General features: G+C 37.9%; 1 protein-coding gene across 2 annotated transcripts; it reads left to right on the forward strand.

Annotated features, from left to right (window-relative positions):
* Positions 1 to 383: 383 nt before the first annotated feature.
* Positions 384 to 27,614, forward strand: ASHH3 (histone-lysine N-methyltransferase ASHH3). 2 transcript variants are annotated; one of them, XM_039051343.2, is made up of 15 exons: positions 423 to 653; positions 761 to 855; positions 1,089 to 1,167; positions 2,023 to 2,152; positions 2,578 to 2,689; positions 5,952 to 6,051; positions 12,351 to 12,429; positions 12,550 to 12,721; positions 13,700 to 13,780; positions 13,956 to 14,130; positions 23,040 to 23,067; positions 23,182 to 23,272; positions 26,823 to 26,871; positions 26,951 to 27,040; positions 27,259 to 27,614. In XM_039051343.2, exons 3-14 carry the CDS (start codon positions 1,150 to 1,152, stop codon positions 27,032 to 27,034), a joined length of 1,119 nt encoding a protein of 372 aa, XP_038907271.1. In that variant the 5' UTR covers positions 423 to 653; positions 761 to 855; positions 1,089 to 1,149; the 3' UTR covers positions 27,035 to 27,040; positions 27,259 to 27,614. The 2 variants fall into 2 exon arrangements, with proteins under 2 accessions (XP_038907270.1, XP_038907271.1); XM_039051342.2 differs by lacking the exon at positions 761 to 855 and having other exon boundaries at positions 384 to 653.
* The last annotated feature ends 271 nt before the right edge of the window (positions 27,615 to 27,885 follow it).

The raw sequence follows: 27,885 nt of genomic DNA on the forward strand, positions 1-27,885 counted from the left end.
TCTTTAATCTCTCAATTGAATTCTTGAAAGATTGAGGTGGAATCTGATCGTTTAGAGGTGATTAAGCTTATGAATAATGATTCTATTGACCTTACAAAGATCAAATTCTTCATTAAGAAAGCTAAGGAACTATCACAAATGCTTGAAGAAATCTCTTTTTGTCATACTTTTTGTTGTCACAATGGTCTAGATCATGCCCTTTGAGTCAAGGAAGATAATCAACTTCCTTATTAGAGAGTTCGTTTATGCAGTGGCTTATTGAGATTATCTCTCAAGGTTGGATTATTCTATTTTGCCCTTTCCCCAAGAAAAAGAACCCGGGCAATATGGTAATTTCATACTATCTAAAAGTAAAGATGGTCCCAAAATGTACTATTTTTCAAATGGGTCTTTTTATCCAAAACCAAAACATAAATGGGCCATTTCTTGGAATAACCCAATTTTAAGGGTTTCATTTTCAGTTTCCTCCCCAGCTCTTATGCCGATTTCGATTTCCCTTCCCTCGGCCTTCGACACTCGACAGCGTCCTCTGCACCGTTGTTTGCTATTTTGCTCCCTTACCGTCGATCTCCCTCCAGTCCGTCGATATCCCTCACGACGTCTCTCTCATCCAGTCGGTCGATTTCTAGTGACACTGCGTACTAACTCCAAAGGTAAGTCTTCACTCTTCCGTTTCTCTCGTCTCCTTCACTGTCTTTCTCTGTTTTTTCTTTTTCTTTTTTAAAATCTCAGATCTTCATTTCTGATATCTCACACTCAGGGCCTCAACCTTAGATACTCTTCAGTGTGAGGCAGGCAAAATTGTAAATCCAATGTAAAAGAAGTTTATGTGTTGGTGGCTGTTTTATGAATTTGGTGAGATTGTAGTTATTAAATTGTAGATAAATTTAAGTATTTGAAATTGTTGAGGAAAAAGAAAATAATGACCCGTGACCCAACCAAACCGGATTTTGAAGTGTTGGTTTGGAGATATGTTCGGGTCATTCGGATAGCCAATGGGTGCTTTTACCCGACCCATGTACACCTATTTGCTCTTAGATTTGGACTACATGCACAAGTTTTTCCTAATTCTAAAAGCTAACGTGCAGGTTTGATTTACGTCAACAGAAAATGATTAATCTTTTCTTGAGCGGCAACTCTTCCTGAGTCATGCCTGCTATAAAAAAGGTAGTCCAAAGTCGTATTTCCTTTATTTCCTTTACTATTAATACTATTTTTTTTTTTGATAAGAAGTCCGTAGTTTTATTTTTTTTTTTTTGTTAATTGATCTTTGCTTATTTGCACCGTCCCTTGTCTCATTCCTATTTATGTCATAGAGAATAGAAGGCTTCTTTTATATCTTATTACTAATTTACTTTTGCTTCGTCTATTCTTGGTTTAGCTTGAAGTCGACATATAGTAGTACATACTCTCTACAAATATGTTAATGGGCTTATGGCTCTCTGCCTTTGCTAATGGTGTCTGTAATGATTCATTAACTTCGATTAGGAAATTTTTTCTTTTTGAAGAAATTTTTTGCATCATGAAGTGGATGAATTTGTTATATGCAATTGATCCTAGATGTCTATACCACATCTATTTAATTTTCACTATTTTCTGTCCACATTTCGTTTAATATACATTATTATAACCGAGACCTGAAGATTCTTATCTAACTTTGTTAAATGAGGTTGTGTTACAAGATTCATGTATTTCTGTGGCCTTTAAATCTTAGAGTCGGTGGGTAGTAGTGATAAAATAATAAACGAAAATTCAAGCAGGGCAGGAGGTTGTAGAAAGACAACGGTATATATAAAAGTCACTCACAGGATAGAAGGGTGAAGGTTGGATCCATAAAAAACTTAATCTAGGCTTTATTTGTTTTTATTTTCTTCAATCCGGTCATATTGTTTTGGATATTTCTTTGTTAAGTTAGCCTGTAAGGTTTAATAGATTTGCAACCTTTTTTCCTTCATTATTTGATTATTTTATTCTATAAAAACTAAGTCAAGTTCTCACTGATGCCGTTTCCCATTTGATTAGAATTCTGAATGCAGTCGGATTGGGAATGTTTTCCACAAGTTGATGAGGCAGATTGGGAATCCAGTTGATTTTGAACTTCCTGATTGGTTTAGCAAATGGAAGCCTATGCCATATACCTTCATTAGGCGCAGTATCCTTTACTACTTTTTTTTCTTTGTTTTCCTTTGAACCGCATACACTTTTTTTCTTTCTTTCTAAAGTATGTACTTCTCAATAATGAAATTTGCATACCTTGGATATTTTCTTTTTGAAGTACCTTTCATTAAGAAAATTTGCTTACCTTGGACAACAGTAAATTAGTTCAGGGAGGAGGGAACTTCTCCTTTGATGGGTCTCGCATTTTTCATTGTTGTAGGTTTTGACTTGAGGGCAGAGTATGGACAGATTAACAAATAATGTGATCAACCATTTCACTATAATTTTATTAGTTGAAAGCAAGCATTGCATTTAATTTGTTTGGAATTCAGTGAAATTTGTTTTATTTAGTACTGTTTATCTTTGATTTTTCTTATCTCCTTTTTTCTCCATTGTTTGTTGATGTTGACAAATGTTAAGATGTCTACCTCACAAAGAAATTTAAAAGAAGGGTTGAGGATGATGGGATATTTTGCTCCTGTAGTCCTACACCGGGGTCTCCAGGTGTCTGCGACAAAGATTGCCATTGTGGGTAAGCAATTTGCCCTTAAGGTGCCTTGGTACCGTGGTTGATAGAATTCTTTTTGTTTTTTTGTCTTTTCTTTTTCTCCATCGGTAACTTTTGTAACTTTTGAAAATTTAGCATGTAAATTACTGCCCTATCAACCAATGTAATTTGTTGTGTATTGTTTTCTTTGTAGGTCAATTTGATTAAAAAAAATAAGAAAAAATTCAATGATATTTGAGAAGTTATGAACTACAATTTACAAAAGAAACACATCAACAAAACTTCCAAACCAGAACTTATCAAAAAACAAATTGAAAAGATAGAAGGAAGCAGTCCAACAAGAAATAATTTCAGAAAAGGAACAACTTTGTGATGTGAACTACGAATCTTGGAGAATTCTTGAAAGAAAAAGTATTATTCATTGTTCATATATAAGGTGAAAGACTTCTATTTATAGAGTATTATAAAGTGGGAATAAAAAGGGAATTAACCTAGAATATTACCTACTTACCCAATTAACTCCATTCTTCTTACATCATTCTACCTCTCCAAAAGGAAAACTTGTTCTCAAGTTTTTAAAAGGAAAGATCTTGGTGGTAGTAGCAAATATTAAAAAAAAAAAAAGTTTTTAAAAGGAAAGGAAATGAAACAATCAAAAAAATAAAATAAACTCGTTCAACAGAGTATGGCCAAACCAGCTTCCTACATTTTGAATAAAAATATTATGATCAAAGAGGTAAATCCAAGGCATAAAATTTCCATCAAGTTCGTCAAATATTTTCATCATACGCATCATTTTTGGCCAACTTTGAATGGGCTGTTTTCCAAAGATTTGCCTACTGTTTTGCACTTGTACCACCAAGTCGAAGCACCACTTCAAAGTTTAAATTAAAGGAAGCCATCTTTGCCTTTCTATCTTCGGGTGTTCTCATGTAGTCAAAGAAGCTCTCTACATTCTTGACCCAATCCAAAAAAAGTTCAATGTTCATTCTGCCATTATAGCAAGGCAAATCAATTTTCATTCTATAATTTGAATCTTGGCACCAAGTTTGTTGATTTGCGTTTTGATGTTGCCAGTCTCGATATTCTTGGACAGGTTTTTGGTTATAATATCTAAATTGAGGGTGGTGTTGATCATTATGACAAGTTGGATATGTTTCTTGAAAAGGAGGGTATCTATTGTGGTATTCTAGTAATTGATTTCCCATTTCTTCATTGACAGAAGAGTCCGAGTCAAACCCCGACAAATTGAGAGGGAAAGTTCTTTGTTGTAACATAGAATGTGCTGGAAATTGATTTTGTCCAAAGTACCTTGGTTGAACTTCAAGTTGAAAGTCGCCCATGGTTTCTTTCGATTTTAGTTCTGAATAATTTCAAGTTGAAAGCGTCTGGGAGGTCATTATTGGCCTCTTTGATGAAAGCGCCCTACTTGTTGGTTTCTGGCCATATTAGAGGGTTGAGGCTCGGTTGCCTTTGTCGGTGAGGCTGTCTTCTCCCTTCTTGATGTTCTTGCAGAATGGCCGCACGTTCTTGGATGCAAGGTTGATGATCTTGATGTTATTGATGGGCAGCGGTGTGTTCTTGGACATGGGGAATGATAATCGCTTGTTCTTGCAATCTTGGGACGTTAGTAGTGGTCGGTTCTTGACTGTGGGGTGGGTTGCTAGATAATCTACCAACTTCATGAGTGAGATGGTCCAAAGCTTGTTGGATTCTAGCCAAGGTATAAAAAATTCCTACTACATTGGTTTGGACTTCTAAAAGGCCAACATTCATATAATCCAAAGAGTTTTCAACTAGGGATAGTTGGCTGTCAATTGCTTGGGAAGGAGGTGATGCTTCCGCATCTAGGATAGGAATATCGAGATTCTTGTTGGCAATCTTGATTCTTGACAACCATTAGGCCCTTTCACGAAGGCGCTCTGGTACCCATGGTGGAGAGTACGAATCTTGGAGAATTCTTGAAAGAAAAGGTATTATTCATTGTTCATACATGAGGGGAAAGACTCTTATTTATAGAGTTTTATCACAAGTGGAGGTAAAAAGAGAATTAACCTAGAATATTACCCAATTACCCAATTAACTCCATTCCTCTTACATCACTTTGACAACCTTAGTATAGAGCAGAACATGTATACCTTGATGAACAGAGCCTCTGATGGGCGGCTTATTTCTTTCAAGCCAAATTCCCCACATCAAATATTTTAACATGGTTGACCCATAATATTATTTCTTGCTTTTCCTTTTAAATTGCTGCCACATGGGAGAGTTAAGTTAATTTTTGCCCTGAAAATAGCTAACCCAAGAATTACAAAAGTCTGAAAGGAAGCCTCCCACAATTGCTTGCTTTATATCAAATGGAAGATATGATGACAATTCTCTCCAGCCTCAGACGAAGTGGACAGCACCTAGGATTTTTTTATTGACAATCTGAATATTTTAGTAGAATATTGTTAACCGTGTTCAAATTTCAAGAAGACAATCAACTTTATCCAATTTCCAGCACCTTCTGTCTTCTCTCCTAGAAAGGGATCTTCATTCCGATGGCTCAAGGTCCTGCAATATTCACTTCATCCTTTAAATCTCTTTTAAGTTCTAACTGAAGCTTTCCAAAACTTTTTCCAGCACTTTGAGATTTTTGTTGCAGTGAAAGCACAATTCAGTCTCAATTTCAAAATGATGCAATACAAGCTTTAAAACCTTGGCCCTCTCTATATACCTGGTTTTGATTTTGTCCTTGATGTTTAAGTTCCAATTTTACCCTCAACTTCTTAATCAGTTACAAGTAAAACCTTCAGTTAGCAGTCTCCATTTTATTATAACTTTCAAAATGTTATAAATTGAAACCAAAATAAATATACAGAGTGCATCTTACGTTAGTAGGTATCAATTATGGAAATTTTCCCTGTGCTGGGTACTTTAATGGAAGTTTCTAACAAAGTTCTTTGGAAGAAAAACTAAAAGATAGGGGTAGAGTTAAAACCTTTTAAACATTAATGGAAAATTGTAAAAAAAGCTACATAGAGCAAGGTATTTTTTGTATAATTTATCCCAAAAAAGAAAAAGAAAAAGGAATAGAAAAAAACAAAGAAAAGAAGTAGCTATGATTTTTTGATTGAAAAGGAGTATAATATTCAAGAGTGAGATGGTAAGTTGTCCCGTTAGAAACCCAATGACCTTTTGTAAATTAGTGGTCTACACATTTATATTCTTTGTAGCCAAGCTTGTCAATTTCTGTGTAAGGCCTTGAACCCTGTTCCTGCATTAATTTTGCGTGTATTTGTAGGATGCTGCTGTCTAGCTGTTCTTCAGGCTGCAAGTGTGGGATTTCATGTCTCAACAAACCATTTCAGCACCGGCCTGTGAAGAAGATGAAACTGGTCGAGGTAGTTTATAAAAATATTGATAAACTACAGTATTAATTGTCATAGCTTCCATTTCCTTTTCTCTTGAAAAGTAGGATTTTTGTTAACCTACAGTTTTATTTGATGTCCTGTTTGGTTTTAAATCAACGATCTAAGTTGTTTATTCTTTTAATAACTTTGCTTCCCTTTGCTCCCTTGCTTGTACATAGCACTACTACAAAAATTATGCATATTTTTTGGGTGCTTTGTTGGGCTGGTTTGTTGTAATGGGAGGGTTCTTTTTTTTTTTTTTTTTCTTTTTTTTTGTCTTTTCCTTTTCCTCTTTTGTATCTTGTTTGTACCTTTTCAATTTATCAATAAAAAGTATTTTTTTTGTTCAAAATATTAATGCATGCTATATGATGATAGGTTTCTGAAACCCACCACCTCTCACGTACACATTTACTTCATGAATTAAAAATTCATAAACAGAGCAGACTTCTTATAAATGCAGGTATCTGTTACTCACTTACTCAGGAAAGACCGAGTGAAGATGATTATTGGAGAGTTCTTTTGGATAGGGGGCGAAAGAGGGGGGGGGGGGGAAGGGAGCTTGGCCTTGGTGGTGGAGATCTTAAAGCTAGAAATGTAGTTTCCTTCCCAAATGGAGGATCCTTTTCATGAATGAAAAGGATGCCTTGTGGAGGAATATTAATGCTAGGATAGGAACAACAATGCAAATATATGTCCTTGGAAAATACATTCGTGGGGTTCCTTGTTTGATGGGTGATGGGAAGGATACTTACTTTTGGGAGGACATTAGTTGGGGATGAATCCATTTGCTCTCTATTTCCTCAGTTATATCATTTATCTTCCACCATGAGGAATCATTTGGTGGCTTTTGTCCTTCCTTCTCTATCAGATGACTCTCTTTCTCTTGGTTTCTTTCGGAACTGTCTAGTATCAAAACATGGATATTGTAGCCCTTTTATCTTTGCTTGGGGAGGGAATAATCGTTTTTGGGTCCAAACCCTTCCTAAGTATTTTCTTTTTGTTCTTTCTTCAAGTGTTTGGTGAACCTTTCTTTGTTCAATCACATGGTCTTTCCTCTGCTGTGGAATGTTAAAATTCCCAGAAAGGTTAAATTATTTGTCTGGTAGGCCCTTCATGGACATGTGAATACTTTGGACTGTATGATAAGTTGAAGAGAAGGTTCCTTACTTTCCATTGTCCCCAAATACGTGTTTTGTGTTAGAGAAGTGAATTTTTGTCCCATCTTATCCACTGCAATCAGTAGCAGAGCGTGTGATTTTTTGATGGAAATATGTTTGGTCTTAGTTGGTGTAAACCTCATATTTTAGAAAATTGGCTGATGGAGTCTTTTAATGGATGGTGGTTAAGAGGCAAGGCAAACATGTTGTGGTCCAATGTGGCAAAGGCTATTATGTGGTGAACGTAGATGGAATGACAGTGTCTTTAAAGATAAGTTCAATTCTTTTGTTTGCTTTTGTGATCTTGGATAATTCTTCACAATGTTTTAAAAGGGCTTAAGGCGCCTCGAAGAATGGCTCTTCCATTGTTCCTTTGCTGCTGAAATCTGGGCTGTTGTATTTTCTGCTTTTGGTTGGAATATTGCTGCTTCACTGGACGGAATCGCATGTATCAGAATGTTGTTCCCTATATTGTCCACTGATCACCCTTTTAGCAACAAAAGAGCATTAATGGGCTAGCATTGTCTGAGCCATTCTTTGGAAGATGAGGGATGAGAGAAGTTCTAGGATTTTTAAAGGAAAAGAAATTCCTCGGGGATGCTACTCATCCTTTTTCAATACACTTTTTGGTGTAAAAATATACACCTCCATAGTTACAATTTAAATTTCCTTGTGTCTAATTGGAGGAATCTTTTGTGATATTGTTTATAGGCCATTTTGTACTCTTTGGACATTTCACTCATCAATGAAATAGTTTCTTATCTAAAAAGAAATTTTATATATTCTTAACAGTACAATATTTCTTAAAAGTACACTATGTACTAAAAAGTTGACAGAAAAAAAAAATCTCAATAGTCATCTAAATCTCATCCACAATATCATTATGACTGCTAGGATCTTCCATAGAGTCATCACGTATCTAATAGTTTCATCCTCATTTCTGTTGTCACTTTCAGTAGCTACCCATTCGTTCTCATCCAATGTCATCGCCCTTTTACCTTTATCTGTTTATGAATAAATTTTCTAAATAGAAGTTGGAACTAAGTGAATTCAGGAAACTTGTTTAAATTTAAAAATCATTTCAATGAGTCACATACCTCCACTTATGTTGAGAATTGTCTCTTTAAATTACTTCAATATTGGGATGTGACGAGAGTGCAAAAGATGTATCAACCTAATTGAGATAGCTTCTAAAAATAAAAAATTTCCTCTTCTTTAGAAGCCTTCTGAAAGTAATATGGCAAGAATTGATATTTGCATCCCAATGTTCAAAGACAGAACCATTGGGAACCAAAGCAACTCCATACAACTGAGGAAACGATGCTTTGAAGGAAAGATCCGGAACCCAAGTATCTAGCCAAATTCTGATTCTCCTTCCATTTCCCAACTTGAAAGCGGCTAGGGATTCAACTTTCAGCCAAGTTTTGGATATATTAATCCAAGGACTTCTCAAACTCATGCCAAATTTTCTAGAAGAGTGCCAACTATGGATACTTTTAATAACTTCACACCAAAGAGCTTTGGGTTCCCATATGAATCTCCAACCCCATTTAGATAATAAAGCCATTTGGCCGACTTCGGATGGAAGAAAGAATATTCATGTTCCTATGGGTTTTGGTATGAAGGGATGGCTGGTTTTCTGGGATTTGCTTAGAAATAGTGTCAGTACTTTTATTGATTCAAGGAAGGAAAATACCATCCCTCAATTCCCAGTTGAGAAGTCACAAGGGGGGTTAGAAAGTCAGGTAGTTTAGTGAGGACCTTTGTTGATGTGATTCATCAGCTCGTGGCCTAGAAGGTAGCAAGTCCTAGTGTTTCTATGGTAAGTGTTTAACCGCAACCCCCCGTGGTTAGAAAAGAAAGTGAGATCTTGAACTTGAATCTCGATTCAGTGCTTGTTGAAGAATACTTATAACACTACTTTTGGGTGGAGGTTAAAGAGGCACTGGAAGTTTTCAGCCACATCTCTATTATTCCATTCCCAGATGATACGACTTCGATCAAACTTCATGATGATTTTGCTTCCTTGATGGTTGATGGAAAATAGAAGCTTTATGGGAAATTTCATTTAAAGATGTCTGGAAAGATTCATTCTAAACAGGAACTTAGAAGATACTTTGGAGAGGCTGGAGTCGTGTCAAGAACTTATCATTGACTTATTGTAAGAATTTAGTATTTGATGCAATTGGAAATCAATTAGGAGGTTTGAAAAGTATATCCTCAAAAACCCTTAATTGCTTAGACTATTCTTTTGCTGTTATTAAGGTGGAAATTTTTTTTTGCGGGTTTATTCCAGCAACAATGGTTATTAAGAATTTTAATTTTGGTGAACTGTCTCTTAGTTTTGATGCCACTGACTCTTCGAATTCTTGAGTGTGAAGCCTTCAAGTCTCGTTACTCTTTTTGCAAAAGACTTGTCAAATTCCATTGATCAAGGAAGAGTTAATCAAGTGTTGAAAGATGAAGAGTTTTTAGTTGAAGATAGCATTTTTGGCGTTAGATTTAATAAAGCCTTGTGAAGATGATTGCCTTAGATTATAGAAGGATAGTTCAACCATTTCTTTGATGCATGAGGAACGCATTAACTCCTATGTGGGGTACGAGGTTAATGCTAATCAGAATGTCTCTCTCTCTCGCTTCAGTTTCCAAGAAAAAATTTATTCCTTCTCCGTCTTCTTCAGAAAAAGATGGTGTCATTAACAACAGACTTCGGTTGAAGATCCTATCTCTCCTCACTTCCTCATCACATCCTTTGGAAGAGGAACAGTGGTGGACAGAAACTTGTCGAAGGTTCTAACCAATCAAATAAATTTTGTAGTATTGATCAAGAAATTTTACTACTATGTAGTATTAGTAGCAAGACCGAGTCAATCCACATGGAGCTACGTGTTTTTTTCTAATCAATATTCAAGTTCCTTAAGGTGACCAAAGGGGGGTTTGTTTCTTTGTTTTGCAATATAAAAGTAAATGACAAGAAAAGTAATAGCATGAATTAAAACGAGATAAATCAAAGGAGGGAAAGGAGATTTTTTTAGTTGTGATTATAGTTTCAAGACTGGATATATATAGAGTAGCTTGTTTTAATATGACCTGTTGGGTACCAATTATAATAATCGAAAGGTATCTCAACCATTGTTGTCAAAATTGTATTGTATCGTACAATTCAACTCAAAATGGAAGTAAAACAAGTTAAACCGTGTTTTGAATTGAAATTGAGAGGAATTGTACATTCTGGAATATTGAATAGGACAAATTGGGCCGAATTGTTATTTATGACCCGATTCAAGCATATCAGTAAAATTGAAAATAACAGTAATAAAAAAACTACAAATATTGTACTCTTAGTGTCGGTAGTGTTTAAGTTGGAGAGGAAAATGCTATTTTGTGCCTGCCGGAGAAGAAATGAAGAAGAGCCGGCAGCTAGCAAGGATTCAGGGAAAAAATATAAAAATGAAAAGTCGGTAGAAAATGGAATAAAAGGGGAACAAAGTAAAGGGGAAAAGGAAGAATAAGTGAATATCAAGGTCTGAAAAATGAAAATTCAGCTGAAGTAGAATAGAGACAATAATAAAGGAGGGACAAAAAGAGGAAAACGAAGAGGTTGACGGGTGGTGGACCTTGAAATATGAGAAATCCAATAAACTAAAATTACTCAAAATGAGGAAAATGAAGAGAGAATTTTATTTAATTATATTTTTAAAAATCATTTCTTTTTTCCCTTATTAATGTGTCATCAAATTTACTCATTTTTATTTGAAAATCTAAATATATTTATTTTATTGATGTTTGATGTTATTTATCTATCTTTTTATCCATATTTGACTATCTATCTTTTTATCCATATTTGACAATTTATATTTATATTTCAAGATTGTTTATCAAATTAAAAACTTATGATACACGACAAGTTACGATACAACATGCACTAAATTTTAATTTCGATACTCGTTCCGTTTTATGAGTTAACAATCTCGATCTCAACTCAAGAATGGAACTCATCTAGATGAAGAATTGAACCTAATTCAAAAGAAGAAGCTTCTGTGCAAAATAAAGTGCCCCAAGCGGAAAGTTGAAAATTTTCAGCAATTCTTGTCAGAGGTTTCTGATCTCTACTTCAAATTCTATGGGCAACTCAATGTTATTTCTCTTGCTTAATGGGAGTGACCTTTTTTCAAAGCTGTCATGTTGGTGGATGGTTTCTCACTTCTCTGAGTTCCTTTGGTCTATTGTCTCCTATTTTGGCCTCATCACATGGTTATTGGTTTCTTAGTTTCAGATTTAGTGCTCTTCTATCAAGAGCCATCTCATTCTATTCTGGGTTTTATTTCTTTTTGCTCTACCTTTTTTTGTACAAGTCTAGTCATGGGTTTTATTTAGTTGTATTTGCTTCATTTTACTTATTATGTTTCACTATACTTTGAGCATTAGTCTTTTTTCATTTCTTCAATGAAAAGTATAGTTTCATTTTCATAAAAGAAACCTTGATCTCTACTAAATGATAGCCCATTGGTGACTTCAAGTAGATGAGTAACTAACAATTCTTTACCATCGGTTACCAGTGCTTGCTCTCTCAGAATGTGTAATACATAGGGTGCGAACACTCTGCATTATTTCCCAGTTTTTTGTTTGTAATCTTTTCATTCATTTCATAAGATTAGGGGTTATCATTGAAACTACTAAAACTGAACCGAAACCGTTAATGTGGTTTGGTTCGGTTTAATATATCTTCAAACTGAATTATTGTGTTTCGGTTCGGTTTCAAATATGAAAACTGATTTGAAATCGAACCAAACCGCTTTTTTAATAAATATATTAAAAAATAGTATATATATATATATAATTTAGAAAATATGAAAATGCATAAAAATTAAAACAACAAAAAAAAACCGTGAAACCGAACCGCTTATAATTTAGAAAATATGAAAAAGCATAAATTTTTTTTTAAAAAAAAAAACCGTCGGTTCGGTTTTAGAAAATACACTTTAAATTTTGTGGTTTGGTTCGGTTTGAGCCCCAAATTGAACTGAAATGAACCATGAACACCCCTACATAAGATTGTAGCACAAAGGGAATTATTTCATGATCTATGTTAAATTGGAATCTCCAGTTAAATTAAGCTATACCTTGTAGACTGAGAAATGCGGTTCGGGGATTGTAGCTGATGAGGATATCAAACAAGGAGAGTTTGTAATTGAATATGTTGGAGAAGGTGAAGTTTCTCTTAATTTAATCTTTTTGACTTTTTATGAATTTTATATGTTCTATGTATGTGCACTTCACGATCCACTACTATTTGAAGACATAATGGGTGCAATTATTAACCATGCAGTAATTGATGATAAAACATGTGAAGAAAGGCTATGGAACATGAAGCATCGTGGGGAGACAAACTTCTATCTGTGTGAGATCAATCGAGATATGGTAATTGATGCCACGTACAAGGGAAATAAGTCGAGATATATAAATCATAGTTGTTGTCCCAATACTGAGATGCAGAAATGGTATTTCTTTGATCCTTCCTTCAGCTTTCCAATTTCTATGGTGTTATATTTTTGAAATGGAGCATGGACATGTGACACAAATATGACACGTTATGGACATGTGATATTGATGCAGGACATGGAGATAACAAAATGTATTATATTTATAAATCATATAACTTACGGTAGTTACCCACTAAATATTGGTTGACAATAAACTATTATTGATTTATTTATGAACATGTTTTATATTAATTTTTTTGTATAATTATTATTTTGTAATATTATATAATTTCTGATACATTATATAATACATATTTTACTTTTCAAAAAGTGAATTGAATTTATGACATGACATATTATAGTTCGAAGTGTTTTATCTTTATTTAATCTAATTCCGTACTTTAAAATTTAAAATTCAAAATCTGGATACAATGAAAACATAAAATTATTGTTTTCAGAATTTGCACCGTATGAATCACAAAATCCGATAACAGTTTCTAGAGATAGAATTTGGATTGTCTTTCAAACACATATTTGCTAGACTCAGGGAATTTGAAATCATAAAATAGAATCTGGATTCTCCACCAAACAAGCCATTAGTTTCTTATAGAAAAGAGGTCTGCCAAACAAACTTGAAAATATAATTGAACTAGTTCTTTTCCTATTTTCTTTTACATATTGAGTTTATATTTATATTTTAGGTGGGCTCTTATATTACCTTCATTTTCCAGTGAGCAGTGGGCTTTTTATTATTGAAGGGTTTATTTACTTATTTATACAAATGTACGCCATAAACATGTCCAAGCATGTAAAACCTCGTTACCAGCGTGTTGGAAGATTTAAAAATATTGAAATAAATAAACATTCCTTTTTCACGTCTGAGCAGGTTCGTGTCATGTCAATACTGACACTTAGCAACATAAATAGTGTCTGCGCCTTCTAGCTTGAAATGTATTCATTTTGAAGTAATTGCTTATATGAATTATTTTCTTGAAGGATTATAGATGGAGAAACAAGAATTGGCATATTTGCAACTCAAGACATACAGAAGGGCGAGCATCTAACTTACGATTATCAGTATGATTAATTGCTAAACTCTTGAACAATACTATATTTAATGTACTTTTTGTGCCTTCTTTGAAAAGGATGAATATCCGTATGATTGCTATAGTGGAAATATTGTGACATCTACTCTATTATCGACTGTTCTATTTTCTGTACGGTGTTTGTCCCTGGCTAATGAGTTTAGCAGGTTTGTTCAGTTTGGTGCAGATCAAGATTGTCATTGTGGTGCTGTTGGCTGCAGAAGAAAGCTGGGAGTAAGACCTACTAAACCAAAGACATCTTCAGAAGCTGCATTGAAACTTGTAGCATGCCAGGTAGCTGTATCATCACCTAAGATGAAAGCATACTTGACTCGAAGAGATGTAAGTAGAGCTGTACTAGTGTTGCTCAGAAAAAAGTTGTAATTATTTATGGTACGTTCTTGCACATATTTGTTGTCTGACTGGTGCTTTTGTATGTGAAAAGTGAAAACTATATATTTCACGTATATTTCAAATTAAATAGTTGACAGTTCCTTATATAAAGATATTTTTGGTAAGACGTTCAATATACAGTCATATCTTAAAGAACTGCTGCAGGCATTTTTAAAAAATGGCTTGTTGAACGTAAAAGCTTTTTGGAATTTTGTTATTTGCTATTAATTTATGTGATGTATTTCAACATTCAAAGAAGTACTAGCAGTACATGTACGATATCAGTTTAGATTGAAGGTTCAAGTATTTCTATATTTTGAGGTAACTGCATTGAAAAAATTTCTGATCGGGATTTTTTTTTGTGGAAATAGTTGTAATATAAGAAAACTATAGAATAATATGTGACGGACTAGTTAGGGGTATATGTGTAAGATTTTTATGATATTAATAAGGGAAATTATGGGTAATTAACTAGTGGTGTCTTAGCGGGAAATTAAAGGGAATTACGGACTTTAGGGGGTGTGGATGATTTTGGTGAAGTTTTACTTTTTATTATGGGACTTTAGGAAAGAGATAAGCCTATCGAAAGACAATATTGTAACTTCTCATGATATTGCAATATATCATTATCTGTGTTCTTTGTGTTTCTTTGAGTTCTATCGTTAGGTGTGTTTCTTTGAGTTCTATCGTTAGGTGGTATCCTAACATATTGTGACGTCTATACTATAATCTACTGTTTTATTTTCTGTTCTGCTTGTCCTTGGGCTAGAGAAGAAAACTGCATCTGCATCGGTGTAAAAAACAACTAAAATTTGGAAGGATAATAGTCACGTCTTAAAAGAGCTGTTGCAGGTGGCTTTTATTAATTGAGATATACCATGTAGGGTGCTCTGTGTCACAATCGCTCTTTCGGAAGCTTCTCTTAGCGATTGTGCGGCACTTGTTCCCGCTCACGAACAAGCCAGCCAACTCGATTACGGACTGCCGATGGCACACCGAGTGCCTCTTGCAACCTCCACCCCCGTTTTAGGGAAAACGGTTTTAGAAAACGGGTTTGGAGAAAAGGTTTTCGTAAGAAGATTTGTGAGTGTGAATAAAGAAAGAAAGATTGTAGTAGACTAGAAAGCAATAAGCAACAACAACGGCTTTATAGAGTACTACTCCGGGTATGAGGAAATGATGGTTAGTCTTATCCCCATATAGTGCATTCTGAACAAAAAGCCAACTGGCGCCCTTGCATATGCAAAAGGGCGAGTGGTCACTTACAATGAAAATGTAAAGAAAGCAAGCTAACTACACTAATACAATACAGGATATGAAAGTAAGCTAGAAAGGGGTTGGATTGGGCATGCGGCCATGGGCAACAGGCCCTGGACAAGCATGACCGTTACATTCTCCCCCACTTAATTGGTTGACGTCCCCGTCAACCGACCTTGTTCAAAACCTGCAATGGCTGGAGCTGCATTCTTCAAGTCTTCGGCCCGCTCCCAACTGATCTCTTCGTCGGGGAGATCCTTCCATTTCACTAAGAACTCTGTCAGTTCACGTCTGGGTCTTCCAATACGGCGCGTACGTTTATCCAGGATTTGTGCAACTTCTTTCTCAGCAGAACTCTTCATCGTGACCGGTGGGCGTCTTAGCATGTTTCGCTGTTCGTCCTCGGGATCGGAATGATAGGGCTTCAGGATACTCACATGGATGACAGGATGAATCTTCATCCATGAGGGTAACTGAACCCTGTATGAGGTTCTCCCGACCTTCTCAATTATCTCCACTGGACCTTCATATTTCCTTACTAGCCGTTGGTCTCTCTGGCCTCGGAAACGAAACTGTTCCGGTCGTAGCTTGATCAGGACCTTGTCCCCAGCTTGAAACTCAAGGGCCCTCCGCTTCTTATCAGCCCACTTCTTCATCCTCTTCGATGCTCTTTCTAGGTAGGCGCGAGCGATCTCAGAGGTTTCGCTCCACTCTTTAGTGAAGTTATGTGCCTGAGGACTTTTGCCTGCATAAGGGTGGTCCACCAAGTGTGGCATGAGTGGCTGTCTGCCGCACACGACTTCGAAGGGTGTTTTTCCGGTCGCGGAACTCTGCTGGCTATTGAAGCTGAACTGAGCCACATCTAACAACTGGACCCAGTTCTTCTGCCTAGCGTCGATAAAGTGACGCAGATATTCCTCGAGCATACTGTTGAAGCGTTCCGTCTGTCCATCGGTTTGGGGATGATAGCTAGAGGAGATATTCAGTGATGATCCCAATATTCTGAACAATTCTGTCCAGAATGTCCCAGTGAATCTTCCGTCCCGATCGCTAACAATGCTCATGGGGACACCCCATAATTTCACGATGTGTTTGAAGAACAACTGAGCAGTCATCACGGCTGTGCACATTTTCGGCGTTGGGACGAACGTGGCATATTTCGAGAACCGGTCGATGATAACAAGGACCGATTCAAACTCTCCCACCTTGGGCAAATGGGTGATGAAGTCGAGAGACACACTCTCCCACGGTCTAGAGGGCACAGGTAGGGGTTCCAGCAGACCCGCTAATTTCGCCCTTTCAACCTTATCTTGTTGGCAGACAAGGCAAGTCTTGGTAAATTGCATGACATCGTCTCGAAGACTTGGCCAATAGTAGCCTTGCTTCAGAAGGGCATAAGTCCTCTGCCAACCATTATGTCCTGCCCACGGTGTATCGTGACACTCCTTCATCAGTGACCTTCGTAACTCCCCGGATCTGGGGATGTAGAGGCGATTGCCTTTGGTGTATAGTAGATCATCTTCCACCCAGAACTGGCGTGTCTTCCCCTCCCTGGCCAACTGTAAGATGGCCTGCGCTGCTGTATCATTTGTCAAGTGAGTTTTGACAGTTTCTCGTACTGTTGCACTCAACGTACTTGCTTGTAGGCGGGCGAACATGCACAGGGCCGCATGTTCGCTCTTTCGGCTAAGAGCGTCAGCCGCTTGGTTGCTCTTCCCCGGTCTATGTTCGAATTGGAAGTCGAACTCCGCTAGACATTCCTGCCACCGTGCCTGTTTGGACGACAACTTCGGTTGGTTGAAGAAGTGACAAATGGAGTTATTGTCGGTCTTGACCACGAACTTGGCCCCCAAGAGATACTGTCTCCAGGCCCTCAAGCAGTGAACTACTGCTAACATCTCTTTCTCGGAGGCGGCATACCTCCGTTCTGCATCATTTAGTTTTCTACTCTCATACGCGATGGGGTGTCCGTCTTGGAGGAGAACACCGCCCAACGCGAAGTCAGAAGCATCAGTCTCTACTTCAAATGGCTTGGTCACGTCGGCAATTCCGAGGACCGGCCCCTCAATCATCACTTTCTTCAAGCCCTCAAAGGCGGCTTGACATTCAGGAGTCCAGCTCCATTGGCTATCCTTCTTCAACAGTTCGGTTAACGGCCCTGTTCTTCTCGAGAATCCTTCTACGAACCGCCTATAGTAGTTGGCTAGTCCGAGGAAGGATCGTAGTTCGGTCACGGATGATGGTACCCTCCAGTCTCTAATTGCGGCCACCTTGCCCTCTTCCATACCAATCCGACCACACTCAATCACGTGGCCGAGGAAATTTATGCGCTCTTGGGCAAAGGAGCACTTCTCTCTCTTTACATACAACTGATTTCTCCTCAGCTTTTCAAAGACTAGTTGGAGGTGACGCCGATGGTCCTCCAACGAGGCACTATAGACCACAATGTCATCAAGATATACTACGACGAATTTGTCGAGGTATTCGTGAAACACTTGGTTCATTAGGGTACAGAACGTTGCTGGAGCATTGGTGAGGCCAAAGGGCATCACGAGGAATTCGAAGGCTCCATATCTCGTGACACAGGTCGTCTTGGGTTCGTCTCCTTCAGCAATTCGAACCTGATAATATCCAGACCGTAGGTCCAGCTTCGAGAAATACTTAGCACCGTGAAGCTGATCAAATAAGTCAGTGATGATAGGAAGGGGATATTTGTTGCGGACTGTGAGCTTATTCAAGGCCCGATAGTCGATGCACAACCGGAGGCTCCCATCCTTCTTCTTCTGGAACAGTACTGGGGCTCCATAAGGAGCCTTTGCCGGTCTAATAAATCCTGCCTCTAACAACTCGTCTAACTGTTTCCGAAGCTCAGCCAATTCTGGCGGGGCCATCCGATATGCATTCTTGGCAGGCGGCTTTGCCCCTGGCAACAACTCAATCTCATGGTCAATCCCCCTTCGTGGGGGTAAGGACTTGGGCAGGCTTTTCGGCATGACGTCCCGATACTCTTCCAAGACAAATAGAACGTCTTGGGGGATCTCCTCTTCAGTGGACTCAACTGATTCTATCGGGATGGCCATGAACGTGGGTTCGTCGTGGGCCAGGCCCCTCTTCAATTGGAGGGCTGAGATCATTCTCACCCCATTTGGCTGCTTGATACTGGCTTGGACTACGGTCGGTGTAGATTCGGTAATGACTAAGCATTTGGCAAGGGGCATTGGTATGACTTTATGTTCAAGCAGAAATTCCATTCCCAGTACCACGTCGAAATCATCCATCTTGACAATTACGAAGTCAACGAAGCCCTTCCAATCTTCTAACTTCACTGGAGTTCTCTTCGCTATCCCCGTAATTGGTAGGGCTGCGGAATTCACAGCTTTCATCTTCCCTGCATCTCTTTCCCAATTCAAGTTCAGGCGGCGAGCTTCCCTTTCAGCCATGAAGTTATGGGTAGCCCCAGAGTCAACCATCGTGGTCTTGGCCGATCTTTGGTTGACCCAAGCGTCCACATACATGAGACCTTTCTCTAGTGGCTCCGTCACCTTTCCCATATTCTTCTGAAGTGCAGATAGGAATTTCAATGCCCCCATCCTGGGATTCTCAATTTCTGCCACTGGCTCGTTTACCGTCTCCTCCAGTTCAGCCTTGTCTTCGGAGGTAGAGGCCAATGTGGCTTGAAAAGCATTGAACGCAGTTCGATTTGGACATTCGCCCGCCCTGTGTGGCCCTCTACATATGAAACAAGATAGGGGGCGATTGTAACTGTTATGCTGTTGTGGCGGCCCCCGCCAGTTGTTTCCTGATCTCGGTTGGGATGATTTACGGTCCCCCCCTGTGTTCTTGTCTCCTCCCCCAGGTCGGGGAGGACTGGAACGGCTGTTTCTGTTTCCCCCATTGGAGGAAGTTGATTGTTTCCTCACATCTTGCGAGTCAGTGCTAAGGTCGTACAGCCGTTCAGCTGCCGCGTAGGCAGAGGGGAGATCCTGTACTCTCTGTTCATATAGTTTTGCTTTTGCCCACGGTTTCAGCCCTTCCACAAAGCAAAAGACCTTGTCTTTTTCAGACATATCTCGTATGTCTAACATAAGTCCTGCAAACTGTTTTACATAGTCCCTGATGTTACCTGTTTGCTTTAGCTCTCGAAGTTTTCGTCGAGCCAAGATCTCGACATTTTCAGGGAAGAACTGCGAACGAAGTTCTTGTTTCAATCTATCCCAAGTATCAATAGTGCAGCGTCCTTCCTGTATGTCTGTAAATCGTGATCTCCACCACAATTTCGCATCTTCAACTAGATGCATCGTTGCTATTGTGACTTTCGACTCTTCAGTCACTGTGTTCGTCGCCTTGAAGTATTGCTCAAGGTCGAAGATAAAATTTTCCAGGGCCTTCGCTTCTCGCACCCCACAGAAGGGTTTCGGTTCTGGGATTTTTATTCGGCTCACTGCCATTGCTCCCCCAGGTGGGGCTTGGTTCCCTACCGCTCGGATGGTGAGATTCACTCTAGCACTCACATCCGCTATCTCGGCTCTGACGACATCCAGGGTCGATCGAAAGTCTTCAGATAAGTCAGTTACCATCTGAAGTATTGCTTTTTGGGAGCTGTCCAGCTCTTCGACACGCTCCTCTATGTGGGCAACAGAGCCCGAGGAGCTATCGCCTCGTTCAAAGCTGCCGGACCGTACTGTCTTGGTCTCGAGGGTCTCTACCCTCATCATCAATTCTCTGACGGGTAATCCGTCTAGGCGGCCTACCACCGCATCAATTCCATCGGCTTTCTCGGCAACTTCTTGTAGCCGAGTCTCAAGGAAACGAACATTATCTGGGACCTCTCTCAGGTAGAGCATTTGTTCTTCCATCTCTACCAATCTGTCCACATGGGACTTGTTCAGGTTCTTCGTCGCCGACATGATCACTGATCTCTCTCTATAAGCCAACCTTGGCTCTGATACCAACTGTCACAATCGCTCTTTCGGAAGCTTCTCTTAGCGATTGTGCGGCACTTGTTCCCGCTCACGAACAAGCCAGCCAACTCGATTACGGACTGCCGATGGCACACCGAGTGCCTCTTGCAACCTCCACCCCCGTTTTAGGGAAAACGGTTTTAGAAAACGGGTTTGGAGAAAAGGTTTTCGTAAGAAGATTTGTGAGTGTGAATAAAGAAAGAAAGATTGTAGTAGACTAGAAAGCAATAAGCAACAACAACGGCTTTATAGAGTACTACTCCGGGTATGAGGAAATGATGGTTAGTCTTATCCCCATATAGTGCATTCTGAACAAAAAGCCAACTGGCGCCCTTGCATATGCAAAAGGGCGAGTGGTCACTTACAATGAAAATGTAAAGAAAGCAAGCTAACTACACTAATACAATACAGGATGTGAAAGTAAGCTAGAAAGGGGTTGGATTGGGCATGCGGCCATGGGCAACAGGCCCTGGACAAGCATGACCGTTACACTCTGCTTGTGATCCCAACAGTCGAGCATGGTCACAACTTTCGGTTTTAGGGAGTGGGTGACTGGAGGACACATTACTTGATGATGAAAGTATACTAAGAGTTAGGTTCTTGTTACTTAATATGTGGGTCCCACCATCATTTTAGCTAAGTTCTAAAAAGCAAGGGCTGAACTTAACAGCACTAATGATCCCTTAGTGGGTTGCTGGAGGACACATTACTTAATGATTTATTGTAGGAGTTTGATATCTTGCTGGCTTGATCGGGGAGTTCTTCCTCCACCTGCCTTTCAAAGAGAGAGGCCATTTTCTTTTATGGGTAGGGGTGTGTGCGGTTGTGTGGGATCTTTGGGGGGAGAGGAACAATAGAGTGTTTCGTAGTGTGGAGAGGGATCTTGGTGAGGTTTGATCTTTGGTGAGGTTTCATGTTTCTCTTTGGGTTTTGCTTTCAATGACTTTTTGTAATTATGCCTTTGGCAACATCTTACTTAGTTGGAAACATCTTACTTTTTTCAATGAAAGCATTTGTTTCTATCAAAAAAAGAAAAAAAGTGCTGAAGCTAGGGGTGTAAGGGTTTCGGTTCCACTTGGCTTTTGTAGAAAATCAGAACCTCTTAAATCACTTATCGACCCAAAAGCTTAAGCTGATGGGTGAAGGCAAATTTAATACATAGCATCTAACACTCATCCTCACGTGTGGGCTAGTAATATCAAGAAGACCTAACAAGTGGACGTCTATACTAATTTTTTTTTTTTTTGGGGGGGGGGGGGGGGTTAATATTGCAAGGGTTTTAACACGAGACCTTCCTAGACCACCTGCTTTGATGCCATCTGAAATCACCGATTGACCCCAAAAGCTTAAATTGATGGGTGAAGATAAATTTAATATCATACATCTAACAGAATCTAATCAATTAATTGGTGAAGATAATATTGCAGGGGTTTTAACATAGGACCTCCCTAGACCACCTGCTTTGATGCCATCTTAAATCACCGATTGACCCAAAAGCTTAAACTGATGAGTGAAGATAAATTTAATATCATACATCTAATAGAATCTAATCGATTAATCAGTGAAGGATATGTAGAAATTGGAACCGAATCGGGCTCAATGAGAAATTGCACTGACTGAACCACTTAGACTGCAGTTTGGTTGGCTTAGATTTCAGTACACCGAATACAGGTAGAAGGAATAGATTTTGCAGCACAATTTTTTTTTTTTTTTTGAAATTAAACATCCTGAATTCTCCCAGAACTCACAACCTGGGTATCTACGTGCACCTACTCACCAACTTTACCAATACAACTTTTGAAATAAGTAACGAGTTTAACCTGATTAAACCAAAAATTTTTTATTTTATATTTTTTTTTCAACCCGAAATTGCCAAACCGATCGGTTTCAACCCAAACTGACAAGTGGTATGTTTGGTTTAAGCGGTTCTTATGGTGGGTCATCCTTTTGGTGGTATGAAAAGATTGATTTAGTTGGCTATTTTGCATGCTTCCTTTTGGACTTTTTGGTGCGAGCGAAATGACTGTATTTTTCAGATTCTTTCTCATCTTTTGATAAATTTATGGATTTGCTATTATCTATTGCTTTTTATTGGTGCAAGGATAAGCACCCTTTTAATCATTTTTGCTTGTCTTATTTAGTCTCCAATTGGAAATGCTTCTTGTAATTGTCTATTGGCTTTTGGGGTTTCCCCTTTTTCATTAATCAATGGAATGTTTCTTATCTAAAAAAATAAATCCTTTGGTGAGAGTACACCATGATGAAGTCATATTCTGCTGTATTCCTATCCTGTTTCTCCCTGAAAATGTCATGGACCACGTCTTTCTCATGATAGATTTTGTCTATTATCCATTTCTCTTAGCTCATTTTTTAGTTGGATCTAGTTGGTCTTCAAATATGAACTATGAAAAATTGAATGGTTTCCAGATATGGTAGTAATAGAATGGAGAAGAAACTACAATGGTTGATTCTCGACCATGTTCCTTCTACCTTGTTCTCGTAGTTGGTATTTACTGAGTTTCAATTTGCTAAGTTGTTTTTTATTTTTTGTTTTATTTTATAACTTTTTTCGTGTTGTTTGCACAATATATTTCCTCTAATTTTAAGGGATGAAACTAATTGAGTTCATTTTATGGGAAGGTTTACAAAAACGGAAATTTGCACATAGGTACGTCCAGTATCATCTGATCACTTTAGTGGGATCTAGCGCTGATGGATGCCACAGCTTTCTTATGTAAACCGATAAGTAATTAGAAGAGTTTTCTGTTGACTTTTTATTCAGGAAGTTCAAAGCAGGCATTTAACCAGCAAGCGGTGCACACCTATAATTGCATTGGTGAGGTCATTTGGATTGCTCGCCCCATCAGTGGAAGGTACATTAAACTCATCTATCATATTTGTTATTGCTCCCTTGTCTTTATTGATTTTTGTTTGCACTGTTTTTGTTCACTAAAATTGGTGGTGCCTAATGGCTATTGATTGACTTGGACGAGATACATGCATGTTTTTGCTGGTTTATGTGCTATTTATTTTCTGTAATAGAAACTTAACATCCCGATCATATTAATCTAGTTGAAAGACAACGTTGAACTTGAGAAGCCACCAAACCACCAATAGCTTGACAGATAAAACGCCAAGAGAATTTACAAGAGCTATGACGGATGGAATTGGCCAGTTTCTCCCAATCCTAGACTCAGTACTTAGCATCTATAAGCATTCTCTTCATGAAGAAATCTACAAAGCCAATTAGCCAATAAAGCTAAGTTACAATTCTGAAAATTACCAATACCAAGATCACCCATTAATTTGGGAAAGCTGAGTTGTCTCCCAGCTCACATTGTGCCACCATCACCACAAGAACCTTCCCCAAAAAATGAAGGACCAGCTTATCTAACATCTTTGTAACTTTGGTGGGAGCTTTAAACAAAGATAAATAATATGTGGGCAAACTAGCAAGAGTGGCCTGGATAAACATGTGTTTGACCACCCTTCGAACTAAAGGCATACTTTCAATCAAGGTTGTTAAATTATGAAACAAAAAATGTATCGAAATGAAACTTTAATGTATAGTGCATCACAAGTTTCAATTTGATAAATAACAATGAAATAAATATAAATAGCAAACTTTGAAGTAGAGAAATAAATAATCAAATATTAAGTAACTCCCTAAAGAACTTCAAAGATAAACAAACAGGCTTGAAGTATTCCTATGTTGGTTAGCCTCCCAGGAATTGTTCTAGGAAGCATGTGAGTGAAGACAAAGCATCCTGAAAAGATTTGAGTTTGTTTTTGGGTACATTGTTTCACTCTTCGAAGTAGTTGAAGACAAGTTGGTATTGTTGGCAGATTGTAGGAATGTAAGAGAATAAGGAGCTGCTAGTTGCTGAATTCAGATCCTCATCTTGGGCTTGAGGGTGCTATAGATGATATCAGGGCGGAACCTCTCCTATAGGATGTGGTTCGGATATTGTTAAATTTGTATATTATTGAATGGATAATTCAGAGTACATAATCAACCCTCTACAAGGTGAATAAATAGACATCAATAAACCAATAAAGGAAAATACATAAATGGAAAATACCAAAAAGGAAATAATAATGAAAAATAAAATAATTAGGAATAAACTCTAATTTCCTTTTAACACCCTCTCTCAAACTCAAGGTGGTAGATTAGCGAACAACTTGAGTTTGCAAAGATAACTTTGGAAACAAATCAGCAGATCTGGGATGGAAACATAACTCCTGAAGAACCAAAACACGAAGAACTTCTAGGCTGAAATAGAAACCCACGAAGAGCGAAACCAAGAACCTTTGGGCTAGAACAAAGATCCTCATATAGATATCTAAAACAAAATTTACGAAGAATGAACAAGAACTTCTGGGCTAGAATAAAAATCCTCATATAGAGATCTAAAACAAATCCCACAAACGACCGATTTGCAAATGGAACAAAGACCTTTGTGCAAAAGTTCGCCATAATCGCATAAACCAAATTGAACCAACTTAAACCGCACCAAATTGAGTGAAACAAAACTAATTAAATTGAACCAAACTAAAACCGGTTTGACTAAAGTAAACTGAACTAGATTGATTGAACCAAGTTGAACTAGGCTAGATTTAACTAATCAGAACCAAACCAAATCAAAATGAATGAAACTAATTTTTTTTAACTGAACCGGACCAAGCCGGTGAACCAAACTGAACCAGTTTTGAGCCACTTAAAAAATTGAACTAGTGTTTCGTGAAACCTTCTGTTCGGCAGAGACCCACGACATTGATAAGTTCTTAGGTAGAAACGGTACCCATGACAGAGGATGGAGTGACGACAGGGTGATGACGGCGTTGGCGAAAACAAATCTGAATGGATCTGAGCAAGTAGGGGCGAGGCGGTGCAGATCTGTGGTCTTCAGGGTTGTGTGGTGGAGGCTCGACACGGATAAGCTGTATCATGGTCGGCAATTGGAGCACGCGGATCTGTGACAAAATCGGCTGGACTGGGTTGATTGAAGGCGTGACTCGGATCTTGGCATGGTTGCGAGGCATGATGGTAAGCATCTAGTTGTACGACGAAACAAATATGGGATGAGTAGAAGTCGGAGCTGGATCGGCCGGATCTCAACGTTGGTGGGCAGGATGCTGGCGGCACATGTGGAAACAGATCTGAACGACATGGGGTGAGATTTGGGTGAGACCTACGGATAGAAACACAAAGATCCACGATTTAAGATGGATAAAGGAGTTAAGAGCAGAAAATCCTTATGGTAATGGGTGATGGGTCTGCCTTCGTCGTCGTTGATTGCGGAGGCAGAGAAAGGATAGAACTTTGGTGGCTAAATTTCATTGAGACAAAATCTAATACTCTGATACCGTTAAATTTGTATATTATTGAATAAATCAGGATAATTTAGAGTACATAATCAACCCTCTATAAGGTGAATAAATAGACATCAATAAACCATAAAAAAGAAATAATAATGGAAAATAAAATAATTAGGAATAAACCTTAATTTCCTTTTAACAAATATGAATCAAGTTGAAATTGGTGGGCATGTAACACCTGAGTGGAGGAGTGATACATAAATCGAAACTTCTGAATGAAAGTGATCTTGAGGAGATGCTAGTATGGTTAAGAAAAGCTTGAAAGAATTTTGGTCTTAAGATGTTACATTTAGAATATGATAACTTTTCGTTGATAGATAGGAAAGAATATAGAAAGGCATACAAAATGAGTTGTACGATTCAGTATCTTGATTTGTAATATACATGTAATTTCCAATTCAAAATCATGATTTCATCATTTGCCCTTTTTTATTTGAATTGTATGATACAAATTGATACAAAACATGTATAGTACGTTTTTAGTATCATTGGTGGTATTTATTACCTTTGGAACAATATATGACTTTACTGTAATGCTCAATTGGTATACTGCCTTACCCAAACAGCATCATAAACTGTTTCCAAGAGTGAAAATCAGGGTTGAGAAGGGATTTTTTTGGGTTCCATCATGTTTGGGCTTCAGGTTGGTGTTTTTGGTTAGAAAGGAGTAACAAGCTCTTCAATAAGAGGCTTTTAGTGTTGGATATGCTTGGATGACCTTAATACTTTCTTTTGGTGTAATTTGGTGCTCCCTACAATTCTTACCGTTCATATTTTTGTGCCAATTCGGAGACCTTTTGGTAACTTTTTTGGCATAGGGTTTTTGGATTTCTTCCCCTCTTGTAATTTTCATTTCAGCAATGAAATGAAATGTTCTTTCTCATTAATTATTATTATTATTTTTTAAAAAATTTTTTTAAAGAAAAAAGTGTTCCATATGTACCGATCTCTGTTTTAGCATCGCATCTGTTCTATTACTGGATATAATTATTAATATAGTTTTAGATTATATTTATTTTTTAATATTTCCACGTAATGTTTCAGGTCTTTTGGTATTATAAAGAGGTTTGATCAACATTCCAGCAAACACTCTGTAAGTTGACTTATTTAACCTTCTTTTGTATATCTTGTATATTGTAGAACTGTTGTTAGTCTCTTTTATGTTCTTGTAGATCATGTTTGAAGACGGCAAGGTTGAATTTATTGACATGTCAAAAGAGGATTGGGAATTTGCAAGGCCTGTGATAGAGTTGTAGAGTACGGTATGCAATACCTTTAATTGATATGATCTTTTTTCTTATGAAAAAGTGCTACCTATACTTTCTGGTATCTCTTGCCCGTTGATTCAACATGAATGAGGCCAGATCGATACGAATAGTGCAACTACCAGAGTAGAATAGGGACTACGTTGATTTAATAACTGGATAGGAAATTGAAGAACTTCCTTTCCTGATGGATGTATGCAAACCAAAATGTGCAGAGTTCAGCATTAGCGTGAGAACTGTGCATCAAGAAATTAGCAACATGAATGGGAAAGGAATGCACTATTCACTTACCTTTTGGGAAACTAATCAAGAATTGTCAGGTAGATTGGGCAGCCAAAGGTTCGTCTCCCGGTTGTACTAAGCAAAACTTCTAATGCTCGACTTATTGATAGCTCAAATATGAAAAACTATATCCCTTGCGGGAAAAATACGAAGGAAGGAAAAGATGATTGTATTTGTATTAGATTCTTACTCACATATTCTTGGTGAGAATGGTGTATGATATATTATACTGTTCTTTTACATTGGAAAAAGAATAAGGACTCAACCAAAATTTGGCTTTGTTGCTTCAGTCTGTATACCTTTGATCAGCGTGGAAATTATTTGACTAAACTGCAGTAATCACAGCTACGTTTGGAAAGTGAATTGTACTAGTATTTTTTTTTTCTTTTGAAAAAAAGAACTTCATAAAGATAATCTCTCATTAAGAATAGAGGACATTCACTTGGTAAGAAGAAAGTTAACAAGCCTCGTGATTTTTCAAACTAGAAGAATGTTGAGCAACAAAATTAGCTCACACAATTACATGTATGATTACACTTATCAAAAGAGTGTATACCATT

This window comes from Benincasa hispida, chromosome 12 (genome assembly GCF_027475165.1).
Source record: "Benincasa hispida cultivar pf3 chromosome 12, pf3_genome.v1.1, whole genome shotgun sequence".
In the NCBI taxonomy this organism is placed as follows: domain Eukaryota; kingdom Viridiplantae; phylum Streptophyta; class Magnoliopsida; order Cucurbitales; family Cucurbitaceae; genus Benincasa; species Benincasa hispida.

Bases quoted from the DNA above. Each gene is read 5' to 3' on its own strand.
- ASHH3 (XM_039051342.2), top strand. The intron at 2,153-2,577 runs GTATCCTTTACT...ACAAATGTTAAG, and splicing joins ATATACCTTCATTAGGCGCA to ATGTCTACCTCACAAAGAAA. The intron at 12,722-13,699 runs GTATTTCTTTGA...ATTTTCTTGAAG, and splicing joins AATACTGAGATGCAGAAATG to GATTATAGATGGAGAAACAA.